Source organism: Vigna unguiculata, chromosome 2 (assembly GCF_004118075.2).
Source record: "Vigna unguiculata cultivar IT97K-499-35 chromosome 2, ASM411807v1, whole genome shotgun sequence".
NCBI classification, from domain to species: domain Eukaryota; kingdom Viridiplantae; phylum Streptophyta; class Magnoliopsida; order Fabales; family Fabaceae; genus Vigna; species Vigna unguiculata.
The window spans coordinates 19,572,447-19,597,675 of NC_040280.1; the positions used below are offsets into that span (position 1 = coordinate 19,572,447).

Here is a 25,229-nt window from a genome sequence, read left to right on the forward strand (position 1 = left end):
AAAACATCTAATAAATTGTTCAATGTTTAATACAAACTATCCAAGGAACTCTCCAACTTCAACTAAGACTTCTTCATATGAAGCATCCAAACTTGAACTTGCTTCATTTTCCTCCACAGTCCATTCATCATTAGAAGCAAGATCATCCATGTTATAGTCCTTTGTTTTTCTAACATCCTTCTTCTTTTTCAATCTTGAATTAGCCATTACAAAGACCACATCATTCATGGTCTTTTGTTGTAAACGATTTCTTTTCTTGGTGTAGACCTAAACAATTACAAAGTTAATTAACACCTTATACTAACATCTAAAAAATAATTATAAACTCAATTTCATAAATAGGAATTCTTACCTTTTCAAAAGCACTCCAATTACGCTCACATCCGGATGAACTACAAGTCAAACTCAATACTCTAATTGCAAATCTTTGTAGTTCTGGATGTTCATCAACATATGATTCCCACCATTGGGATGGACTTTTAGTTTTGAGTGCGCGTCGAGCTATTGCACTACCAAAAAATCCAGATTTACTCTTGAAACTCTCAATTTGAGAGTTAATCTTACCAATCTCATCAATGTCTCTCACTAGCCTTTCCAAACAATCATACATCCCACGTTTCACCTCATAATCAACTTTAAACTCGGCATCATAGTGCAACATGGGATTCAAATAATAGCATGCAACATGCAATGGCCTATGCAATTGGTTGTCCCATCTATGATCGATGATTTCCCAGGGGTGTAGCTATGTAAGATAAAAATAAATGAATTAATCTCCAAATGCAAATAAATTAGAAAATTAAATATTAGTATAAGGGAATTAGTTATTATTATTACCTTTTACTAACTCCATTGAAAAGACTTTGTATCTTTTCTTTAGCAATATCCATTTCTTCATAGATAAATTCCATGGCTGGTTTCTCATCTGAATCCACCATGCGTAGCACCTTAATTAGAGGAAGTGCACCTCTCAAGCAATTCAAAATACTTTTCCAAAATTCCTTATCAAATATCAAATTTTCCACAAGTCCTTCATCTCTAGTCTTTACCAATTGACTAGATTGACACTCATTTGATGTGAACATCCTAATCAACGACCCTTTATTTTCATTCAAGCATCCCAAAGTCAAATAAGAAGTGGCAAAATGAGTATTTGCGGGTCTTATCAAATCTTTCCCCTTAGTAAATTTGTGCAACAAGGAAATAAGACTCGTTCTTGAATAAATGTAGGTTGTGATTTTCTTACCACTACCTATTATATCATGATGAAGTGGAATTTTCTTCTTAAAATCTTCCAACATCAAATCAATGCAATGGGCTGCATAAGGTGTCCAATATAGCTTTTGCCTCTTTTGCATTAACAAGTCTCCAGTTGCCTTGTAATTTGCTGCATTGTCAGTTTCAATTTGGATCACATTGTCTTCCCCAATCTCCTCAACAACATCATCCATCATCTTATAAATTTTGTCAACTGTCTTGCAAATGTCAGATGCATCAATAGACTTCAAAAAGACAATGCCCCTTGGGCTATTAACTATAAAATTAAGTATTGTCCTTCTCCTATCAATCCATTCATCTGTCATTATTGTGCATCTGTTTTTTCTTCCAAAATAGTTTATGCTCCTCCAAAATCAGGTTAGTCTTTTCAACATGTTGCTTCAAATATTTCACCCTAATCTCATGGTAGGATGGTGGCTTAAATCTAGCCCCATGGCAACCAACTCAAGCATCCTCCTAAAACTCTTCATTGTTTATCACATTAAATGAAATTGCATTGTTGTAGAAAAATAAAGCAATTTCTTGACAAGCATCCTCCCTCTCAATTTTCTTAAAGATGGAATTGATAGTAGTCTGAGTATTCCTTCTCTTAAAAATATTTGATGACTCATCAGTATGTTCTTCACTTGGTCTTTTTCTAGCAGATACTGATTCACCCATGCCACCATCCCCTTCAAATTCTCTGAATATTGATTTTTTAACCAAATTTTGTTGCAACAGAGAATCCACACCCAACATTGATTTTTTAACGTCTTCGGGAACTGCAATACATGCTCCAACATCCTTTGAAGTTCCTACTAAATGATGTTTGAGTCGATAAATTCCACTCGTCAATACCTTTTCACAATATTTACATTTCAAATTTCTTGTTTTCCCATAAATAGAAATACAGTGACTCCATGCAGGATCTGTCCTCAGCCCAACTCCACTCCCTCCTCCACTTATTGCCATTTTTTTCTTCAAGCAGAAAATAAATACAGGGGTTGTGTAGAGCCTGCGTAGAATAGTGAGGGAAAAATAAATACAGGGAGAAAAAATAGAGCCTGCGTAGAACAGTGGATACAACTAAGTAGAACAGTGAGGGAAAAATAACAAAGTGACGTGGGTGGAGAAGACAAACGGCGTTGGGAAGGGCGACGACGGAGTCGGGAAGGGCGGTGACAGCGTCAGGAAGGGCGGCAAAGGTTTCGAGGAAGGGCGGCAACAACGTCAGTAACGAGACAATGCAGTAGGCGCGCAAACGTGAGTGAGACAGTGCAGTAGGCACGCGAACGTGAGTGAGACAGTGTAATAGGCGCGCGAATGTGAGTGAGGTTCGTTAGTCTTCGGTGAGTCTTCTCACGAGGTGCAAAAGTAACCTATCTAAAATGGGGGAAAAGTATTGTTGGGTTTTAAATTGGGTCGGGTCAACTTTAATAAGTCATGGAGCAGCCTATTTTTAATATTAGGGAAAGCCATCAAACTTAACCTAGCTACCCCATTCACAACTCTCACAACAACAGAACCCTAAAATGTTGTCCATGGAAGATCGATACAAGATTGCGATCTTCATAACATTGCGCCCAACACCCGCTATGCAACCCTCAACGCAACTTCATGCGCCTAGCAAGGGTACTCTTGGAATTTCAAAGATTTAATTTCACAAAAATTGCACTCAAGAGTACTAGGTGGTACCCAGCGATACTAAGTCAGTGAACTCTTTGACTTTGGTGTCATTCAACAACGAGCTAGCTCACCTAACAACAACCAAGTCAGAGATTGACAACATAAGTGGCGCTCAACAATATCAATGGTGCCCAATGGTGTATCAGAACCTATAACTCTCTATTTTGAGCTTTAAGTTAAGTAGTTTTTGAGTTATCTCCCACTTAAAACTATCATAATACTTTGATTTATAAATCTCTTCACTTAAAAAGTATCAAAATATAGAAATTAAAGGTCTCATAGGGAGATTCAGAAAAACACACAATTTCAATTATGCATACATCACAAAGGCTCTAATACCAATTGAATCAAAGTTATATTTCAACTCAAAGGAATGCTAAAATTGATCCTTATATTCTCAAATGGTGTTGTTTAATCTTCTCCATTTTAAAAATGAATGGAAAATATAGTTCAAATATACCACTTAGAATTAAACAGTGTTGTTGAATATCGGCCATGGCCCCGATATGGCGGAAATCGGTAGCAGTTTTCCAGCCAGCCGCCATTACAAGGCAGGGACGAATCAGATTTTTCTTGGCGGCCGCTTTGCGCATAGAGGGTGGCGGTGGTGGAGCGCTCGTGGCGAAAATCTCGAACAAAATAAAAAAATGGAGAAGAGAATAGAGAAAGCAGCAGGAGAAGAGAAGAAAAAAAGCAAGAGAAATGAAGAAAGAAAGCAGCATGAGAAGAGAAGAAAGAAAGCAGCGACGGCGGTGTGTGTTGGTTGGACCATTTGTTATTCTTTTAATTTTGTAACCAAAAGCTTCTAAGGCTTCCCTACCAGCCGCTGCCACCCGCCGTTAGTCGCACCGACCGCCATAGTCGCCGGCCGCCACCAAGTTTATTTTTTTTCAATTTTTCTATTTGTCTAATTTCACTATAATTATTTTTTAAAAAAATATACCTATTTTTCAGCAATAATAATGGTCAATGATAATGATCCTTCAAGAACATCTCATGGGAGTGACCCGGGATGGAAACATTGTCATCCGATGGATGAATCAAATTTAAATACAACTATTTACAATTATTGTGAGAAAGTTATGAAAGGAGGAGTTACTAGAGCAAAAGAACATCTTATGGCATAGAAGGGTAATGTTGCTGCTTGCACAAAGACTTCGAAAAATGTGAGAGAAGAACTTTGGAAATTATACAAAGAAAAAGCAGACAACTCCTTCATCAATCCTAGATACACTACAACCAATGATAATCATGAGAGTGAAGATGAGGTTGAAATTTCCACGACTAGTAATGATAAAGGGAGAAATAGCGGTGGAAGAAAATGACTAATGGATATGTTTTGTAGAAATTCAATTGCTGCAATAGAGAAGAGAAACAAGGAAAAATTAAGGCAAGCTAACATCAAAGAGGCATGTGACAAAAATTTAAAGGCATTGGTTCATCAATATATTGCTCGATTTTGGTACCAAGCAAGCTTGTCTTTCTACCTTGTGAAGTTGAAAAGTTTTCAAGATATGATTGATGTCATAGGTGCTTATGGACCTAATTTACCCGCTCTTAGTTATCATGAAATTAGAGTTCCACTTCTCAACAAGGAAGTTGAGTACACTGAAAAGTTGTTGCAAGATCATAAATTGCAACGGAGCAAACATGGTTGTTTTATTATGTCAGATGCATGGACTGATCGAAAGCAACGATGCTTAATTAACTTTTTGGTGAGCTCCCTTGCAGGGACAATATTTGTCAAGTCCATTGATAGTTCAAACTATGTGAAGTGTAACATCCATAAATGATACTATCAATAAATAATGTATTACTTTATTTATAAGCATTTTAGTATATACCTATAATTAATATATATATATATATATATATATATATATATATATAATATACATATTATAAAAATAATAATATATCTATTATAATAGATTATGAACATATGAATGTAAAGATTATAAATATCCAAAACATACAAATAATTAAATATTTTATAAGAAATATATTAAATATTTTAGAATTTATATATGTTAATTAGAAAGAATATTTTTATTATAATAATAGAAGAAACGTAAATAAAATGAATGTGTGTGGTGAATGATTGAGTTATAAACATATTCAAATATTATCCATAGAAAATATATCTAATTAGTATATATATATATATATATATATATATATATATATATATATATATATATATATATATATATATATATATATATATATATATATATATATATATATATATATATATATATATATAATATATATATATATATATATACACACACGTATGTATGCAAGCACATGTAATAAAGGTATGTAAGCATGAAAAGAATAACAATAAGTGCACGTCTATCTGAAGATGAAATATCATGAATGAATGTTTAGTTAGTAATGTAATTGGCACAGTGTTGGAAAGAATTTGGTTCAAATAAAACTAACATTAATCATTACTTGAGTAGTATAAATAGGTGAAGGGTGAGGGAATGCAGGGGGAAAGAAGAAAAAACTGAAATAGAAGAAGAGTTGTGCGTGTGAGAAGTGAAAAAGAGGAAAAAATTTATATATCATCAAAGTCTCAGTACAACCTTGGTATAATTTCCACAATAACTAAGGTAAGGGGAATGTGACATCTATCATTTTATTTTTTTACTTTGATTATTTTTTTATCTGGTCATAATTATTTTTATCTTTATATTTACCTTAAGTGAGGTGTCCCTAACCTTATTCTAATTTATATTTAGTTTTCATTCATCTCTAGTTGTGCACTAATCCTATTTATTCAATTTATATTTACTCTCATTTACTTATTTATATTTATCTTCAATTACGTACCGATCATTTTTATTCATTTATATTTATTTTAATTATTCATTGATCCTATCTATTTATTTATATAATTATATGGTCTAATATTGAAATAAAATTTATGATAAATAAATATTTGATTATTGTAGTTGGAGGTATGATCTTGGGAATTTAAACGAGTTAGTATTACTCAAGATGATATGTTCTTGAGTTACTTTGTTTGGCCATGAGCTCATTTATCCTAACTAGTCACTACAAAATTTATCAATATCTTTATAAATGTATAATAAAAATCCAATTTTATGGATCTAGTTATATATATATATATATATATATATATATATATATATATATATATATATATATATGTGTGTGTGTGTGTGTGTGTGTGTGTGTGTGAATATTTTAAGTATAATTAGATATTATTGTATAATTTTGCATTTAAATTTTATAAGTATATTGTAGAAAATAATAATAAATAAATAGAATTTTTTTTTTCGTCACATGAAGACAAGAGAAAAACTATTTGAGATGCTTGATTCCCTTGTGGAGGAGATTGATGAGAAAATGTTGTTCAAGTTATAACAGATAATGGGAGCAATTATGTGTTGACTAGTAAGTTGTTAGAAGAGAAAAGACCACATCTCTATTGGACTCCTTGTGCTGCCCATTGTATAAATTTGATGCTTGAAGACATTGGAAAGCTTTGTTTGGTAAAGAAGATAATTCAAAGAGGAGTTAGTCTTGTTAGCTTTATCTATAGTCATTCTAGTACCTTGAGTTTGTTGAGACAATTTACAAATAAGAGGGTATTAGTAAGACATGTCGTTACAAGGTTTGCTACCTCTTATTTATTATTACAAAGGTTGCATCAAGAGAAGGGAAATTTGAGAAAATTGTTCACCTCTAATGAATGGAGCAATAACAAGCTATCTAAGGAAGCCAAGGGGAGGGAGACTACAAAAATTGTTCTTATGCCTTCATTTAGGAATTAAGTAGTATTTACCTTAAAGTCATGACTCCTCTTTATTCATGTGCTTCGTCTAGTGGATGGGAAAGAAAAGCAGTTATGGGTTATAAATATGAAGCAATGGAGAAAGCCAAGGAATCAATAATGAAGTCATTCAACAATGATGAAAGTAAATACAATGATGTATTTACAATCATTGATAACAGATGGACATGTCAACTTCATCGCCCCTTGCATGCTGCTGGTCACTTTTTGAACCCAGAGTTCTTTTATTCCAACCCAGACATGGAATATGATTTGGAAGTTACAAATGGATTATATGATTGCATCAGGAGGTTGGTGCCAAGTAAAGATGTGTAGCAAAAAAATTTAACTGAGTTGCCTCTTTATAAGAGTGCAAATGGACTATTTGGTGATGATTTTGCCAAAGAATCAAGGAAAACCACAACCCCAAGTAAGACACTTAAACACTTTTTAAATTGTGCTAAGATATAATGGTTACATTCTAAGCTACTTTTGTTGCTTGTGTAGCTTAATGATGAAAGAATTATGGGCATGCAGCTCCCAACTTACAAAAGCTAGCAATCAAGATTTTAAGCTTGACATGTAGTTCATTGGGATGTGAGCGCAATTGGAGTGTTTTTGAGCAAGTAATAAGACATGACTCATTTCATTATTATATTAGTTTGTAAGTTGTAGAAAGAAATTAATTTACATATTACTTATTCACATTGCAGATTCATTCAAAGAAAAGGAATAGACTGGACCACAAAAGGTTGCATGATTTGGTTTACATAAAGTATAATCAACAACTTGCTCAAAGATACAATATTAGGGATGAAATAGACCCTATTCTATTGAATGACATTGATGAATGTAATGAGTGGTAGTGGGAGAAGTTGATGATGATAACGATAATGAATAGGGAGGTAATGACTTGGTTTTTCATGATGATCCCACTCTTAATTGGGCAATTGTTTATGAAGCTTCGGGTATTGGAGAACTAGTAGTTTATACAAGGAGAGAAGCAACTAATAAAAGAAAGCAACCATCAAGTGATGGTATTGTTATTGGATCTTCCCATGCTTCTAAGAAAGGTCCAGGTGCAACTCCAACTCCAACACAACCTAAGAAGGGTAAAAAGAAGACTCAAATTCAAGTTCAAAATGAATTGCATGATAGCTCTGATTCCGAGTTTGAAAGATTACTTAACTTTGACAATAGTCTCTTAGAAGGGGAAGAGGAGGAGGGATATGCCCCATTGGATGATGACATTGAAGACAATCATGTTAGAGTTGAAGAAGAATATGATTATTAGAAAGAAACTTAATACATACATTTTATGATTTGTTATTATTTTATGTTTTGAACTTTAAACTTGTAGTGTTTTGATATGATGTTATTATTAATTGAATTTTTATACATAATATCATACTTTAAATTATATGTGGTAGTATTATATTTTCTTGACCGCAATACTTCCGCCATAACCCATTATGGTTTCGTTATAACTTTATAAAGGTTCGTGGGGTCGTCGATATTTTCTGTAATTCGATATCAATAACACTGGAATTAAATGAGTCAAACTTATCAATCTTTGAGATTGAAATATAATCAATCATTCTCCCACATCACATTTTTGTCTAACACAACAAGACAACCATACACAAAGTCATACAATAGATCAAGCTAGTCAATTCAAATAACACATCATTCAAATGGGCCATATAACAGTTTCACTCTAATTATTCAAGTAACATAGTTAATTATAATCAACTAACTTTCCTTACCTATTAAGGAGCAACACAAAGGTCCTTCAACTCTAAGCACCCCTAATCACTGAAATAGGCAGAATTTGTACAAAGAAGATACAGATAAAAAGTTCCGATCACACTCTACTAATTCTAATTGGACAAAGATTCCTCAGAAGCCCTAAAAACCCACATGAAATAACAATCCACCTACGTGCATACTAAAACTTCAATTGACTTAAAAAAGAATAAGAAAGAACTTACTTTGTTCAACCATTTAATCATATCAAAATGTAGCAGTCGTTAACAAGAGTCGTACATTACTTTCTAATCTTCAAACAAATAGACAAAAAGTAAAAAAGCCAGTAGAAAAGATAGAAAAAAAGAAATTTATAATAACTTTTATACAAATCACCTCTCATTTAACTATTTATTTATACTACAAAAAGTTTAATAATAAAACAATCATGTACATCTTATAAAAGTTCTATCTCGTTTCTTACACTTAAAATGTGTAAGATTTTTACTTTATCTTTTATTTTTAAAAGATTAATTTAAAGTGAAATAAAAAGGGACTACAGACTAAATCAAGAAATGAATAAATAAATAACAAAGACTGGTATATAAATCAAGGATTTAACAAAAAATTAAAAAAAATTGTAGAAACTGAAAATAAGTATTTAGAAAAGCATCTAAGTTATTTTGATTTGTAAGAACTAACAGTTAAAACTATTGCAAATACATAAATGATATTGAAAGATTAGTGTTGGTTTAGTGAATGATTTTGTTAAGGAAGAAGATTGAATTAGAGAAAGAAGGAAAAAAAGAAAAGGACAAAAAAAGTAACAGTAGAGCACTGAAATGGGATGTGAATTATGATAAGTTGGGGGATTGAATGAATGACAAGAAAAGTACCTTTGGCTATGTTGTGTTTGAAAAACAGTGATAGAGAGAGAGAAAGATCCTCAACAACAGAACCAAATTATGTTATTTTATGGTAAGAAAGTAAGTACCAATAACATCAACTGAACAGAGACATAGCCAATCAAAATTAAGTATTCTCTGATTTCTCTCTCTCTCTCTCTTTCTTTCTCTTTCTCTGTGCTACCATCTTTGTATGTCCCACACAACATTTAATAATATTATACTATTTCATTCTCTTCTGTGCAGTGTTTGTCTTATTTTAAGAATGTTATTATATGAAAACCTTATAATTGGACATGTTCTAATTTGATTTGTTTAACACTTAACTTCTTCATTATATAGATTTTTATAATAATATGTTAAAATAAAAAGTTAAACTAATTTTCCCATATCATTCTTTTAGGTCAACAGTTAAGATTTATATATATATATATATATATATATATATATATATATATATATATATATATATATATATATATATATATATATATATATATATTTTCTTTCGTAAAATTATGGGTAAAAGTTAAGACAAGCATGTGATGTAAAACAAGATTCATTCTATAAATGATAGGAAATAATAAGAATCAAGTTAACAGAGTATAAATAAAACTTACTATCTAAACATCTATTTTTCAATAAAAAATATATTTTAAAAATTATATTTATCTTCCAGAAAATTATATTTCAAAATACATATTCACCAATTTTTTTTAATTTTAAATAAATATTAACCTCATTCACATTTTTTTAATAAAAAAATAATAATCAATTTCCTTGTTTTATTTAAAAATAGCATGTTGACTAAAATTTAAATAAAATATTGTGAAAATTTTTAAATTATAAAAGTTAAGAACTTTCTTACAAATAATAAATTAAAAAAAATTATAAATAAAATAATGGAGATGGATATTACTTTATTAAAATATAAAGAAGATGGGTATCATTTTATTAAAAATATATATAAAAAAAGTGAAACATCATATAAGTAAGTTTTATTTATTAAAAACAGAAATAATATAAATATTTATTTAAAATTCTAAAAATATGAATGTTATTTTATTAGAAACACATCAATAAGTGTTTATTTTATGTATATTACACAATGGTTTGAGAAATTTGTTCAGAATTAATTTTTTCTTATAAATTATTAAAAAGAATGATCTAATGGAAACACAAGCACACAAAACTATTGATATTAAAATGGTAATAAATGTGTATGTTTCTCTTTATTGTTCTTTTCAAAAAGAAAAGAATTCTTTTTATTTCAAAAGATGAAAACACCAAAGGAACAAAAAAAATTGTAGAACTTTGGAGCATAGACAATTTAAGATGCCAAAATCTCTTTGCCCTCCCTAATAAGTGATTGTCATATCTCTTCTCTTTGGAACAGGTCTCTTCTCTAGAAATAATAAATAAATAAATAATAAAAACACCTTTAATTTTCATTCTTATTTTACAATAATTGTGTCATTTGTAATAAACAATACTAGTCCAACAAAACATAATAAAGTTGTGGTCAAGATACAACTTAAATCAATAATTGCATAAAAGAAATGATATTTCATTTCTTCTTTTTTTTTTTGGCTTATATATTTTTGTCTCTTGTCACTTTCATGTGTGTAGGACTATTCTTGTCTAACTTATTTTAATTTAAGATATTCTTCTTCTCCTTTACCAATCAAACCAAATGTTTAAAAAATACAAAAATAAATAAAAATGATAATAGACAAACACATTAAAATAACATATGCACTTGCTGTGAACAATTCTGTTTGGCATCTTGTCTTGATTACTCTTCTTTCTTTCTTGTCTTTACCATGTGAACCAATCTTATATGTAGCAGGTCAGAAAAAGGAATCAAAGAATACCACACAACCTTTGTTCTTTTTTTTTTTTTTTCTATTTTTTGAGTTAAAGAGAGAAAAGTAAAAGAACAAAAGAAGAACATTTTTCAGTCATATAAATGACTTTTCCAAATATGGTCAGGGATAGACAAACATGTTAGCATGCCTCTGTTTTGGTTTTTTCTGAGTCAACCATTCAAAAGCTTCACCTCAATTATCTTCTTTTATTGTTCATGTACCTTTCTGTACATAACAGAGATGAGATTATTTGCACAAGAGTATCTTTTCATAAAGAAATAGAGTGAACAGATAGAAAATTGGAATGAATATTAAGTTGTCTTGTTTAACAGTTTATATAAATTTAGAATGCAATTAAAGGTAGAGTTGAATGTGTTTTTAGTTAAGAAAAATAGGTTTGAGTTAGTATTTTTTATGTATCAAAATTTGTATGTTATTGTGTTTTTAATATGTGACAACTGCAAGTAATATTTACTAGTTTTGTCATATAATATTAATATGTATAATTTTAAAAAAAAATCTAAAATTTAAGTTATTTATCTATCTTAAAATTATTAGTGTTGATAAAATTCTTTAAATATATTGATGTTTTAATATTTGAAACGTATTTCCTCCCTCATGTGGGAAGAGGAAAATTATAGAACCAATTATCATTTTAAGCTTTTAGCTTTATATTTTACTTACATGGAACACCACTCATTTTTTATCTTACCCATTGCATTCCTATCTTGTTGCAAGGGACATTAAAAACAAACTTTTCTCAAGAATTAAAATTAATTCAGTAGAGAAATTAATAAAAAAGGAATTCTCAATTTAACTTTCACATATAATAATTTTACCTAAAAAATAATATTATTTTCTTCTCCCAAAGTATCTGTAGAGATTTTTTTGTCTCTAGTTGTAAAGGGTAACTGAGACAATCTTGTTAATAGAGATTTAGTGCTTATTTTTTCTTGTATTTGCTTAGTTTTTGTTTTCTTATAACATGTTTTTAAACACTTTAAAACCTATTTGAGGGTAACAGAATCCCCTTAAAACATATAAACAAGTTAGAGAACAAATGAAACTTCCACTTATGACTTAATGATGGTCATCTTAAGCTCAAATGTAGATTTAATAGTAAAAAAAATGTCTTTCTGCTACACAAAGAGCACTCTTTGTGCTAAATTTTAGTATTTTAGTATTTTGGTACTTTTTAAACCAACCAACCTGCAACAAAATTAACAAATCATTCATGTATCACACTATGGGAGCATTCTTCTCAGATTAACACAGAGGGAGAGATACATTGCACTGCAACATACTCCAATAATTTATAATTTACTCGTGTGTTCCTCAAACTATGATATTTCTGAGATTCCAACATTTATGAGACAAGCTTCATCATTTTTTTCCTCCACCTACCATTGACCAGCTTCAAATGGACCATAATAGAACTAGAAGAGAAAACCTTGCACATGCTTTTGAAAAAAAGAAAGGTAGAATAATAAGGATTTTAAAATAATGGGAAAAATTTATACCTACGGTTCCTTGACATACAAACATTTCATTAAAGATTACACAACAAAATACATTTTATTGAATCTATCATTACACAACAAGATGAGCTGTGTTTTGGGACCACATTATGACCATACATATTCATAGCAAAGGAACAAATCTAATACCCTATGATGTCAGCTAATAAACTCATCAAGAAATGTAAGCTAATATAAATCCTATTATATTAAAATGAAGGATCAACTCATGCAGAGTGAGACTGTAATCATAAAATCATTGATAAAAATCCTAGGATGTGAGAGAGCAGTGAAGTGAAGGAACACTGTATATATCTCAACAGTTCTATAAAGAAAAAATGAGAAGAAATCATGCAACATTATTTAAGAATAATACAAGTTGTTACCACCCCAAAGACTGAGAATCAAGCATATACCCAAATACGGGTTGAAGAAATTTACAAGAGAAATCCTCATGCCTGAGAAACATCATGTGTTCCATTAATATAAAAACCGGCACTGCTTACCTCTATAAACTGTCATCTAAAAGTTAAGCCTCTTAGTAGTGATTAGGTTAACTGGATCAATGGAGGGTTACCGGCCGGGCACCTCTGTCGGCGGGGCCTCCTTGTTGTCTTGCCCCAACCTGTTAAGTTTCTATCCTCCAATCCAATTTCAATGTTATTAAGCTGCTGAATCAGTGGGGTGCTAGTCTCATTTGTTGCCACCGGTGTAGGGGGAGAGGGGGCAACCTGTGTCCGTCGCCTCCCCCGGCCACCACCATTCCTTGATGAGCTTCTCCTAGTTAATCCGGAATTCCATGAATAACCTGTTCCCCTCATGATCCCACCAAATGTCTGAAGATCTTCTGTTACTTCATGCCTTGATAAAGATGCAAGGCCTGGAAGAATGTCCCTTTGGAAGTCCCTTCGCTGCCGCCCTCTCCTTGCTGGCCCCTTTCGTGTCCGAGTTGGTAACAAAGTAGTTGTTTCTTCCACTTTGAAGTTTTCAGGAACAAGAGGCTTGGGCATGTAGTCTTCTTCCTTGGTGTATGGCAAGTTCAATGTCATTGCCTCAAAGTAATCCAATCCTCCAGACGAACGCTGCTCGTTGTCCTCAGCATCTTTTTCCCTTGAAACATCACAATTTCCCTCTATATTATCTTTGCATGAGGAAACTATGTCCGCAAACCAATTTAGCATGTCCACCTTTGGACCTTCTGATAAACTTTCACTGGTCACACCATCCACTTCATCAAAGGAAAGAGTTGACAGGACAACAATTGCCTCTGCTGCATTTGTAATAAGTTCATTATCCTTTGACTGTTCAACTGAATGTTTTAGGACTTGCGATGACTGTAGAGAAGTTTCAAGTGGCTTTTCTGCGGAAAGAACATCCTCCTCTGTCTCAAGAACAACAGGGGCTTCCAAATCTATATCTGCCTTTATTTTTACATTGTCACTTGGTATGGTTGTGAAAGATCCTTCATCCTCACTCATACTCAAGTTCAGGTCAATTTGATTTCTAGAGTCTGCTTTTGTAGGAGATCTTGTCTTGCTAGCAGCAGTTTCAGTGAATGCTTCTTTGTCCAACTCAACAGCAGCAGCATCACAAGGCAAGTTGATATCAAATATCTGTTTTTTCTTATTTTCCACTGCTTTTACTTCAGATGGATTATGATTTGATACAGACTGTGAAGTGATTGAGGACAACTCCTTGGCAGAAATACGAGGCATCTCAAATATGGGAACACCAAGAATTTTCTTATCCCTAGAGCTTTCATACACCTCTGTCATCCTCACCTCAATGTCATCTTTTTTGGACAATGAGGCAGCATGGAATAAACCTGACTCTCCTGCAGAGTTTTGTACTCCATTCTTACATGTTGTCTTTCCTCTAAGCCAGGGTAACGCAACATGACACTCCTCATTCTTCTGTTCTCCATCCATCATCCCAACAATGCTTGACTGGGGAACAAAGTTGTTGGATGAACCATTCGGAAGCAGAACATTCAAGTCAATATCTTTTCCAGACTTCATGTTATTACAATTTGAATCTGAACCCTTACAGGATTTGGATGGAACATTGTTGATAAAGTGATCGGGGATTATCTTAAAGTCATTTTTATGATTGAGATAGTCGTAGCTAATAGAAGAGATGTTCATTGATGGTTCCTTGGAGCCAGATGAAGACCCAGGGAAAAATCCATTCTGTAGAGGCGCATCACAACGAGAACCTGTGTTAGGCTTGGAATTCATATTTAGAGGCCAGCATTCTTCCAAAATCCCATTGCTTTGTGACTGGGAAATTCTAGTCAAAGCACCAGATGCATGACATGGAGGTGTCTGAATTGACATCAACCTCTGGCTTAGGCTGCTATTGGCCATTTCCCAAGAAGAAGCTGAATGAGACCAAGACTTGGATAAATCAGAGGAAGGAGCAGCTCCAAAAAGACCAGGTCTAAGTAATGGTATCACAGACTCAGGATGCTTGTTGATGGAGAATTCATGATTTCTTTCACTGATATGCAAATCACTAACTGTCTTTTCCCTCCAGATGTCGGCCTTGTTTCGACCATTAATATAATCAGATGCAGGTTCATGAAATTTGCTAAATGCATCTTGTATTGTTTGGGAAGATAAAGGTGATTTCTCCAGTCTGAGGACGTGTGGACCAGATTGTGTGCTGTTATTAGCTTTCCCTGTCAATATTAGCAACATGATTGTCATGGAACAATTATAATCAGAAGTAAATATCAATGGTGATTGTTGCCAGATAAGAAAGACAAATGTACTCCAAACATATAGAAACACAAAGGAAACAGATTTAAATTTTACTTAGAGAAAAAAAATTTAACTTTCCTACTACTAAAAAATAGTTCATAAACAAGAAACCAGAAGAAAGGCAACAAAGTGCATAATGTACAGTAATTCATTCTCTAACCTGCCCCAGGTACTGATTGATACCACCCTTTTCCACCCCTATTGTTCTCCAAATAACCATTATTTTGAGCCCAACTGTCAGTTCCATGACTTGAGTTGAGCAATTGTTCCCTAGATAAACCAAAAAACTCTGACTTTGGTTTGGGAGCGGCAGAGAGATCAGAACATTCAGCTTCCCCTTGACAGGGATTACAGTCCAGAACGTGAACATATGGAGAATTGTACGTTTCTTCCACTTGAAGAGGTTCGTTTAAGTCAGCCAAACCATTTCTTCTCTTTAAAGATTGCTCAGATCTTGAAGTGTCTTGATTGCCGGTCTTCTCACCATTGCCACAAAAATGTTCCCCATCACCCTCCTTCCCATTTTTACAGTTTCGATCAGGAAGAAAGAAAGATGGATCACTCGTCTTTTCATCACTGAGCTTTTCGCTTTCCTCGGTATCAATGTACTCATCAGCAGGGAGGTGAAGGTCAAACATTTTTCTCCTCACCTTCGAGGGTCTGGACTCAAGCACCTCAACATCTTTTGAACTACATCCATTTGGGGATGGAAACGGACTTGTTTGTTTGCCAATCCCTTTCATCGAATCCAAAGGAGAATGAATGCCCTCAACTCCTGACACAGATGTTTTAGCACAACTAGAATTTCCCAAAGGAATATGCCATTTTTGTCCGACATCATTTGTTAATTGAGATGCCATTTGACCTGTGGAACACGATGCCTCAATCGGTATCTGGTTTCTGTCTAGTTCTTTCTTTTTAACCTCACTCATCAAATCCCTTTGTATTCTGTACAAACGGTGAAGTTCATATACCTGCTTGGAAGTACATTGTTTAAATATATCAAAAGGTTCAATAATCATGGCATACAAAAGAAATTATACTTAAAAAAACATCACTTGAACCATGATACAGGAAATCTAAAACTGAGTGAACTTAATCTTGCAACATAATAAGTTACTGAGTTATCAGCTCCTGCTGCAACTACTGAAAAATAACACAGTTTAAGACAGAGATCTCTAAGATGCATTAAAAAAAATGCAACAAAAATTGAACTAACAAGACTCGATCCAAAACACACTGAATCCACACCATACAAATTCTTCATGCAGCAATCACGAAGACAAAGTTCAAAACTAGAAGTTTCCTACCTGATTTTTAAATATGGCCTCATGCTCGAGCATCATCCGCTTCACAGCATCCCTATCATATCCAGAACATGCATCTGTTGCAGAACTTGGCAAATAACTATTATAGTACTGCCCATTTGAGAGCGATTTATCCCCATAGAATAGGGGCCAGCCACAACTGCTGGATTCCTCATTAAGATCTCTCATTGAGTAATATCCTGGAAGATTCTGAACTTTGGTTCCCATTCCTGATGATTGATCAGTAACATGCAAATAAGTATTTGAGAACAAATTAACATTTCAGATGCTGCAGTGTATATCAACTACCACAAACCCCATCAATAAAAATCAGTCAAACAACTGAATAACACAAATCCAGACTCAATGGCGTAACATGGAATGATAGCACAGAATCTCACAAATAGATTATCCAGAAACTTTCTCTTTTTAACAAAATTGAATAGCACTTGAATGGTTTAGTAAACTTCTCAACACACAAAGATGAACATGGTAAGAATTGGATAGATTGAATTTTGTGCACTTCAGTTCAGTTTATCCCAAAAATAAGGGTGTCAAAACAAAGAATTGGATTCTTCAAACCCCGCCTATAAAACCCCATTCACTCCCTCACATCACATGTACATATTCCTATGACATGCATCTTAAATCTTGACCAGTTGCAATTATGACCTATTTCTTTCTATAATATTGCAACTGGTAAATATTCAACTGGTCAACAAAATATTCCTATGACATGCCTATAAAAGCCTTTAAATGCATGATGATACTTGAGCTAATTTTTGTGAAATACACTATGAATCAGAGCTACTACTTTTAACATCATGCATCAACTTTTATGGTACAAGAAAATGTGTATGTACTTCATCCAATATAGAAATGAATGACATGCATTTAAGAATTTCCATGTTAGCCATATAGAATATGTAATATATTAAAAATTATTGTAGGATATAACAATTACTAGTTCACATTACCATAACCAGTTCAGATTCACAAAATTACAAATTCTTTGGTTGCAGATCGAACTGAGACACCCTTGAATAGAGGATTTTACGCCACTAAATACGTAAATGAATTACCGTTTCACTAGTGCTGGCTTTGACACATAAAAGGATTTACAATAGGGATCATTATTATTGTTAAGACAAATCGACAACAATCATTGACCAGCAAACCACCCACCATTTGTTAAAGATGCAACAATAAATTTAAAGTGAATTTAAGAAAGGAACATAACAAGTACTAGTTCACATTACCACAACCAGTTAGAATTCACAAATTATCAATACTAAGGGATGTAGATAGGAATGCAACTCCCTTGAAAAGAAGGTGTTCAACCGCCAAATGCGTAAATGCATTACCGTTACTTCAAAAGATTTACAGTAGGGATCATTATTATTGTAACGACAAACCGACAACAGCAAACCTCCCACAATTCGCTAAAGATGCGATAATAAATTTGAAGTCAATCTAAACCACCGATCCAAACAATATAAAATGGCCTCTTTTACCCCAATCTGGAAACACTTCATTATATTGAATACCCTTTAGATTTTCTTGGTGTATTTGAATATTTTGTTGTTGAGAACTTTGCCCAAGAATGCCATAGGTCAATTAGTACAGTTGAACACAACCATCACCCTGCCAGTAATAATCACTCTATGGGAGTAATAACCAAATCCACAAAACCACATTTGGTAGGAATGTGGAAAAGATTTACAAATTCATTGATTATCCTAACAAAGCAAACAAAAGCTGAAATATATGCATAAAGGTAGCAGCACAAGCACAAGTGATTACAATAAACCTAAATCTTGGCAAAGTAGACAACCTTCTATAACACAGTTTTATCAATGCTTTCACATGCATGAAACACATTCAAATTTCACCAATTCATCTCAGGTCTGTGAAATTTCCAAAATCTTTGTAAATAGTAGATGAAAAATCTCCAGAGCAATTACAAACAAGGCACATCATAAAGTCACCCAAAATTTTAGTGAACACTGGTCCCTCACTTCAATTCAAACTTCAGAGGCAGAAAGATTGAAGGACAAAGCACAGGACAAATGAATGACAAAATTCAAGTAAGCAGATCCACTACAGCAATTATCTAAACCAACACAGCTGTGGATGCTTTCAACCTGAAGAAGCATTTGAAAGCCTAAAATTAAGTATGGGAACTTTCCATCACCAAAATTCAAAGCCTAATTAAAAATGAAAACATGTGCGCACCGGAGTCAATTGGAGTAACAATCTCTCCAACAACAGAATCCAAGGAATTCTCCACTTTCATCACAGAAAATAAAGGACGGGAAATAAACAAACAAAACCAGCATTCACAAAGTAAAAAAAAAACAAAAAATTGTATATATACCCATACATAAATACATAAATTAATAAAAAAAATCAGTGAGAATAAAAGAAAATTTACCTCAGACCCACATCCTCTAAACACCTTCTTTCAAGAATCCCATGGAGATTCCACCATTCAAGGCACCAACACAATCAGAGAGAGAGAGAGAGAGATAGAGAGAGAGAAAAATTCAGAGCCTTTTTAGTCTCCCACTATTTGAAGCCCAAAAGGGTAACTAGAACTCAAACCAATAACAATTATAAGAGAAAATAACAAAGAGGGTGTTGTTGCAACACCATTGAAGGAGCTTAGATCGTCATCAGGTTGAAGAAAAGGAAGAGATTTCGATCTGCTGGGCCAGCCACTCTTCCTTCTCTCTCTTTCTCTCTCAAAGAACACTCACACAATTAGGAGAAGAAAGAATGGACCTTTTTTTCTTAGAGAGAGAAACATTTTTAAAGAGAGAGATCCCAGATAAGAAATCTTCACACAAACAAACGACCTTCTAAGAACAGTGACATGAAATTTGTCAACATCCGGTCTCTTTTTATTCTCTGCTTTTTCATCACTCCTCTCTCTCTCTCTTTCTCTCTCTTAACCTTCCTTTACCATTTAGATTTATATAAAAATAAAAATTAATTTTTGGCTGATTTTTTCAGAATATATTTTTATTTATCACAAACAAATGGGCATTTCTAGATTCTCTCCGTCTTCCTTGTTTTTTCCTAACCATATCAATGATCAAATAACATATCATATGCTGTCTATTATTATCATTAAAAGATAACAGAAAAATTTTCAGAATTAGTATCATACTATCATACTTAATATTTAACATTTAGACATACATAAGTACATATGGAGTTTTTCTAAAAAGTTATACAATTTAATATCTTTCTATTAAAACGTATTTTTTAAAAATGATAGTTGTATTTAAATCTTTTAACATAGATTACATATACAAAATAATTCTATATTAATCTAAAATGATTAAATGACTATAACCCTAAATTAACATAATATAATTTTTTCTAAACAAACAAAATATCAATAATTTAATCACTCATTTTTTAATCTTAACAAAGTTTAATATTAACTATCATAAAAAAAATATAAAATTACCGAGTTACACCCAAAAAAAATATATTTATATGATATTATATATATATATATATATATATATATATATATATATATATCATGTTTTTGTTAAAATGAATTTAATCATAGTGAGACTATAATGTAAGAAAAAGTTCATTAATAAATAATTACAACATGATTATCAAAAATTAAAAAAACATATTGTTATTAATACAAAAATAATAACAGATTTATCATGCATTCGTGGTGATTAAATTTGTTGTGAAAGTGTTTAAATAATATAATTAGTTAATATATTATAAATTTGTTAACATTAATAACTTAGTAAGAAGAATATATTATTTTCTTTTTTATAAATATTCAAAAGTGTTAATAATAAGGTCATTTTATAATTAACATAAATTTTGCTTTGAAAATAAATGCATTTCTCTTTGAATTAAATGATGTAATTAAGCTTCCAGCAATTATACTTATATTTCTTGAACATAACTGTACTAATTATACTAATTAAATAATATAATGTTTATGCTGCCTCATTATAACTGATCACAAATAATATGTATCAAATATTAACATTATCAAATAAATACTTGTATCATTTTTATTTAGAAAATTTAAATAAAATTTTGTGTAAATGTATTTTTCATTCACTGCGCATAAGAATCATGGTTTTAGTTCACATATTTTGGATTAAATTTTTTTAGTCCTTGGTCTTAGTGTATTTAGACATCTAATCTAAAAACATAATCATAGATAAGCAACCAATCACAAAACGATAAGTTTATTTATTTTTATAAAGTTCTATCGTATACTTCCATTGTAAAGATTATAATTAGCACAAATTTTAACAATTCATTCATATTTTCTAATAAATATAATTATTTAATCAGAATAAGAATAAGAAACTGTTAAGAAATTGACACTATTTAAATCTCACTTTTCAAAATAACATGTATCGGACTAAATACATATTAAGATTTGCACCTATCATAGAAATTTCATGTAATGGATTCGAGCAAAAATAATTATTGTGGCTCCACCCGACTCACATTAATGATTAATTCTCTATAGTATCGTCAATATGGTTCTCTTTCAAACCAAAATCCTAGTATAAGAACCTATTTCAACTCTCATCAGCTAAACTTTAATCTCTCTATATGAATTTGTGAGTTTAGCAAAGTTAGAATGACTTGAAATCGGTACTCTCACTCAGTACATAAACTAACACATGCATAATAAAGAACCTCACATTAGAATTACTTTCATATAAACTACAAATAAACATTAAAATCTTCATAAATCATAAAACACCCTCAATTTCCAATTTAAAAACTTTTTACAAAGCCCTCTTGTGTTCAAGCAAGAACGAGCGCTCAGTGTTAGCCCACTAGCGCCCAATGCCAGCAGACCAGTGCCCAACACCAAGACCACTAGAGCTCATGTCAAGTGAGTGCCCAATGGTCCCTATAACATTTAACACCCCAAACCTTTGGAGCTCATTGCCAAGTGAGTGTCCAACGATGTTTGGGTTGTACCCAATGTCAGGAACCCCTAAAACTCACTATTTAGAGGGTACCCAACAATACCTAGATAACACCCAATACCAAAAACTCTTGGAGTTCATCGTTAAAGGACACTCGACGATACTTAAGTTGCGTCCAATGCCATATCATATTTCCAATTGTTGTGTATCAAATGGCTTCAAAGATCTATCTAAGCAATGCATCCCTTCTTAAATCCTTAGATAAGTAACATTTGACTCAAAACATCCTCAGATAGTACCATTCAACCAATTTGATCACATCTCACCTACAATTCAGATTTTCTCACCAAGACAAACAATCACAAAGTCTCAATCAGATTTTACCATAGCAAAATACACACAACAGTTATCAACCAAAATAAGTCATTGCATCACATATCACAATTTAACTAAGAAATCGTTTAATTCATCAAATTGCACAAATCACACATAGGTTTGGATAAGAACAAAATAAAGATGTTAGGCTTCCTTACCATTAGAAGACCACTCTTTGACTTAAATATTAGATAAACAACATATAATTCAAATGTAAGGAAGGATAAGCAATGACACAAATTTATATTAGTTCACTTTAGTTTGAGCTACACTTAGCTCTTCAATACAAAATTGCAATAGGTTCCACTATAATCAAATTTTCTTTACTTTAAATTATGTTGTAAATTTAATTTATGGTTTTACATTAATTTTATTTATTTATTTATTTTTCCTTGAATTTGAATTATCTACTCTTTATTTTTTTATTCTTACTCGTTTTATTTATAATTATAATTTGCATGATAATGCCCTTACAAAATTATTTACTTTACTAAAAATTTAGAAAGAAACTTTACAAAGCATTTAGAATTTCAAGATACAATGTACACATAACAATATATATATATATATATATATATATATATATATATATATATATATATATATATAGAGAGAGAGAGAGAGAGAGAGAGAAAGAAAGAAAGAAAGAATATGAATGTAAAACTGATGTGAATCCAACTGATAGAAGAAAAAAGAGGTGACATGGTTTTTAGTGAAGATCAATTGTCATAATTTCAACTCAAGAAAAGTAATAACACTTGTTGATTTAGAGTGGCCAACAAGCATGTTTTTGGCTGCACTAATTTTATTTTGTTTTGTTGCAAATAAGTGCATGAATGAGATGTTACAATACTAAGAATGTAGACAACTAGTTGTGTAAGCGGTGGTAGGCTGAGTTTATTGCTTTTGGAAGACTTTTGGTTGCCACAATTTCATATAAAATAAATCATTAAGTAATGGGATCATTATTAGCTTAGCTTAAGTGTGACCATTATTAGCTTAAGTGAGATGTAATTTAATTTAATAAATCCTTAGTAATTCAGATGGCTAAAACTTATATATAAGCTCGACTATTTTTTATCAATGAAACAAGTTGAGTTTTATTTAAAAAATTAGAGTTGATCTCTTTTATTTTATTGAGAGTAATTCTCCTAAGTTCTTGAGTGATTCAAGAACCTTTAGTTGTATCAAAAGACTTTCCCATACTTAATGTGTTGCCTACCTTAGAAAGAATTATTATTTCCTTCCACGTTTCATATTCACCTTTTGCCTTTTCTTCACTCGAATTCAAAAAACCCAATTATGTCCAGAATTATCTTGTGGCCATATCTCTCGTTCTACTCACCCAAATTAAGTGATTCTTAAGTCTAACTTAAAGTTCAGAACGTGAACTTTACCCTCGTTTTGGAATTACATCAATTCGAGTTCTATAGCTTGAGATATCAACGATTCTTAATGATTTTCCAACCTGGAATTTCAACAACTTGTCAATCCACCTTCTCACTAATTTTCCAAATTCCCTACAAGGTTCTAACCCTAAAGATCCTAAATCAGCCCTTGTGTAAATGGGTTTACATCGTTTGGTATCAGAGCTTCGCCTATGGGATTGGAATAATAATGGAAATTTACTTATAAGGTGTTTAGTCGAAGGCTGCCCATGTTTAGTTGCATACGATTACGGAAGCGACAATAATGTTCTGAGCCAAAGATTGGTAGAGAAACTCCACTTACGAACTTTAATTTCTTTTAGATGTTACTCTTGTACTTGGGTATATATTTGTTTGGGTAAAGTCACAAGACAAAAATGTAACAATATATACACCAAACATTTTTTATTATCAATTTAAAGAATAAAGACAATCCACTTATGTCAATCACAAACATACAAAAATCACATAGACAACATATGCATATATACTTCAAAGGACATTCAACAAATGAAAAATCAATTAATGTCTTCTAGAAGACTCATATTCAATATGTCCTACCAAAACCTAAAATTTGATTTAATTCGTGGCATAAATCAACAAACAAATCTTAAAATAATGGATCAAGATAAGTTTATCCCAACCCAAGCCACACATCCACACATGATAGATTTGCAAAAAATCTCTCCAAAATTTCTCACCACATGATATCTTAATCTATGTGACTTAAATTATTAGTGAAGCAAAGAGATCTCTATTACAACATAGGTGTCTTTACTTATTATACAATTCAAACAATGGTTCACAAAACATCCCGTATTGGTGACTCCAAATTCACATAATGCTTATCATTATTAATAGTCATTTCCATAGAATATAACTCATTTAAAATAAATTAAACACTAATTAAATACACATATTAATACTCTATTTACATTTATTTAAAGATTCACATTATAAAAAGAGAAAAAAAAAAGTATCTTCATCGAAATATTTTCGCTTGAGAAAAATTTTCTTCATTCGAGAGAAAATCCACTTGAGAGCAAATGTTGAGTTTCTATTTTACTTTCACTTAAATGAACATCCTTCGCTTGTGAGAAAATATCAAAAACTCAACTTCATTGAGAAAAGCCAAATCTATTTTCAATTTTTTTTTCTTCAAAATTACTTTAACAAATACAACTTTCAAACAAACTCAAAGTTATCAATACAAACATAATTTGCTCATTCAAATTGAATATATATATATATATATATATATATATATATATATATATATATATATATATATATATATATATATATATATATATATATATATATATATATATATATATATATATATATATATATATATCCACATCAAACTCATAAATTAATTTAGGAAAAACTATAGGAAACTAACTTTACTCATCCATACCGTATTCAAAACTCATTTGAAGAAACTATATACTTTAACATGCATAATCTAGCCAATATACCAACATCTCAACAAAAGTATCAAATTCAAAACATTTAAAAAAAAAATCCTCTATGATTAAAAACTCAAATAATATTCTCACTCAATTTTAAATATTTAAATTGTTTTCAAACCAAAACATAATCTTTGCATAAAAATCAAAACCTTATGA

At 31.5% G+C, this 25,229-nt stretch overlaps 2 protein-coding genes and 1 pseudogene across 2 annotated transcripts; 1 reads left to right on the forward strand and 2 right to left on the reverse strand.

The window, feature by feature from the left end:
* Positions 1–36: 36 nt before the first annotated feature.
* Positions 37–2,229, reverse strand: LOC114174555 (annotated as a pseudogene).
* Positions 2,230–6,772: 4,543 nt separating this feature from the next.
* On the forward strand, positions 6,773–8,045 carry LOC114174556. Its single transcript, XM_028059392.1, has 4 exons — positions 6,773–7,073; positions 7,289–7,377; positions 7,465–7,603; positions 7,714–8,045. Exons 1-4 carry the CDS (start codon positions 6,773–6,775, stop codon positions 8,043–8,045), a joined length of 861 nt encoding a protein of 286 aa, XP_027915193.1.
* Positions 8,046–12,996: 4,951 nt separating this feature from the next.
* On the reverse strand, positions 12,997–19,753 carry LOC114173344. Its single transcript, XM_028057665.1, has 4 exons — positions 19,291–19,753; positions 16,860–17,086; positions 15,710–16,523; positions 12,997–15,467 (listed from the first exon to the last, which is right to left on the reverse strand). Exons 2-4 carry the CDS (start codon positions 17,082–17,084, stop codon positions 13,336–13,338), a joined length of 3,171 nt encoding a protein of 1,056 aa, XP_027913466.1. The 5' UTR covers positions 17,085–17,086; positions 19,291–19,753; the 3' UTR covers positions 12,997–13,335.
* Between the last annotated feature and the right edge of the window lie 5,476 nt (positions 19,754–25,229).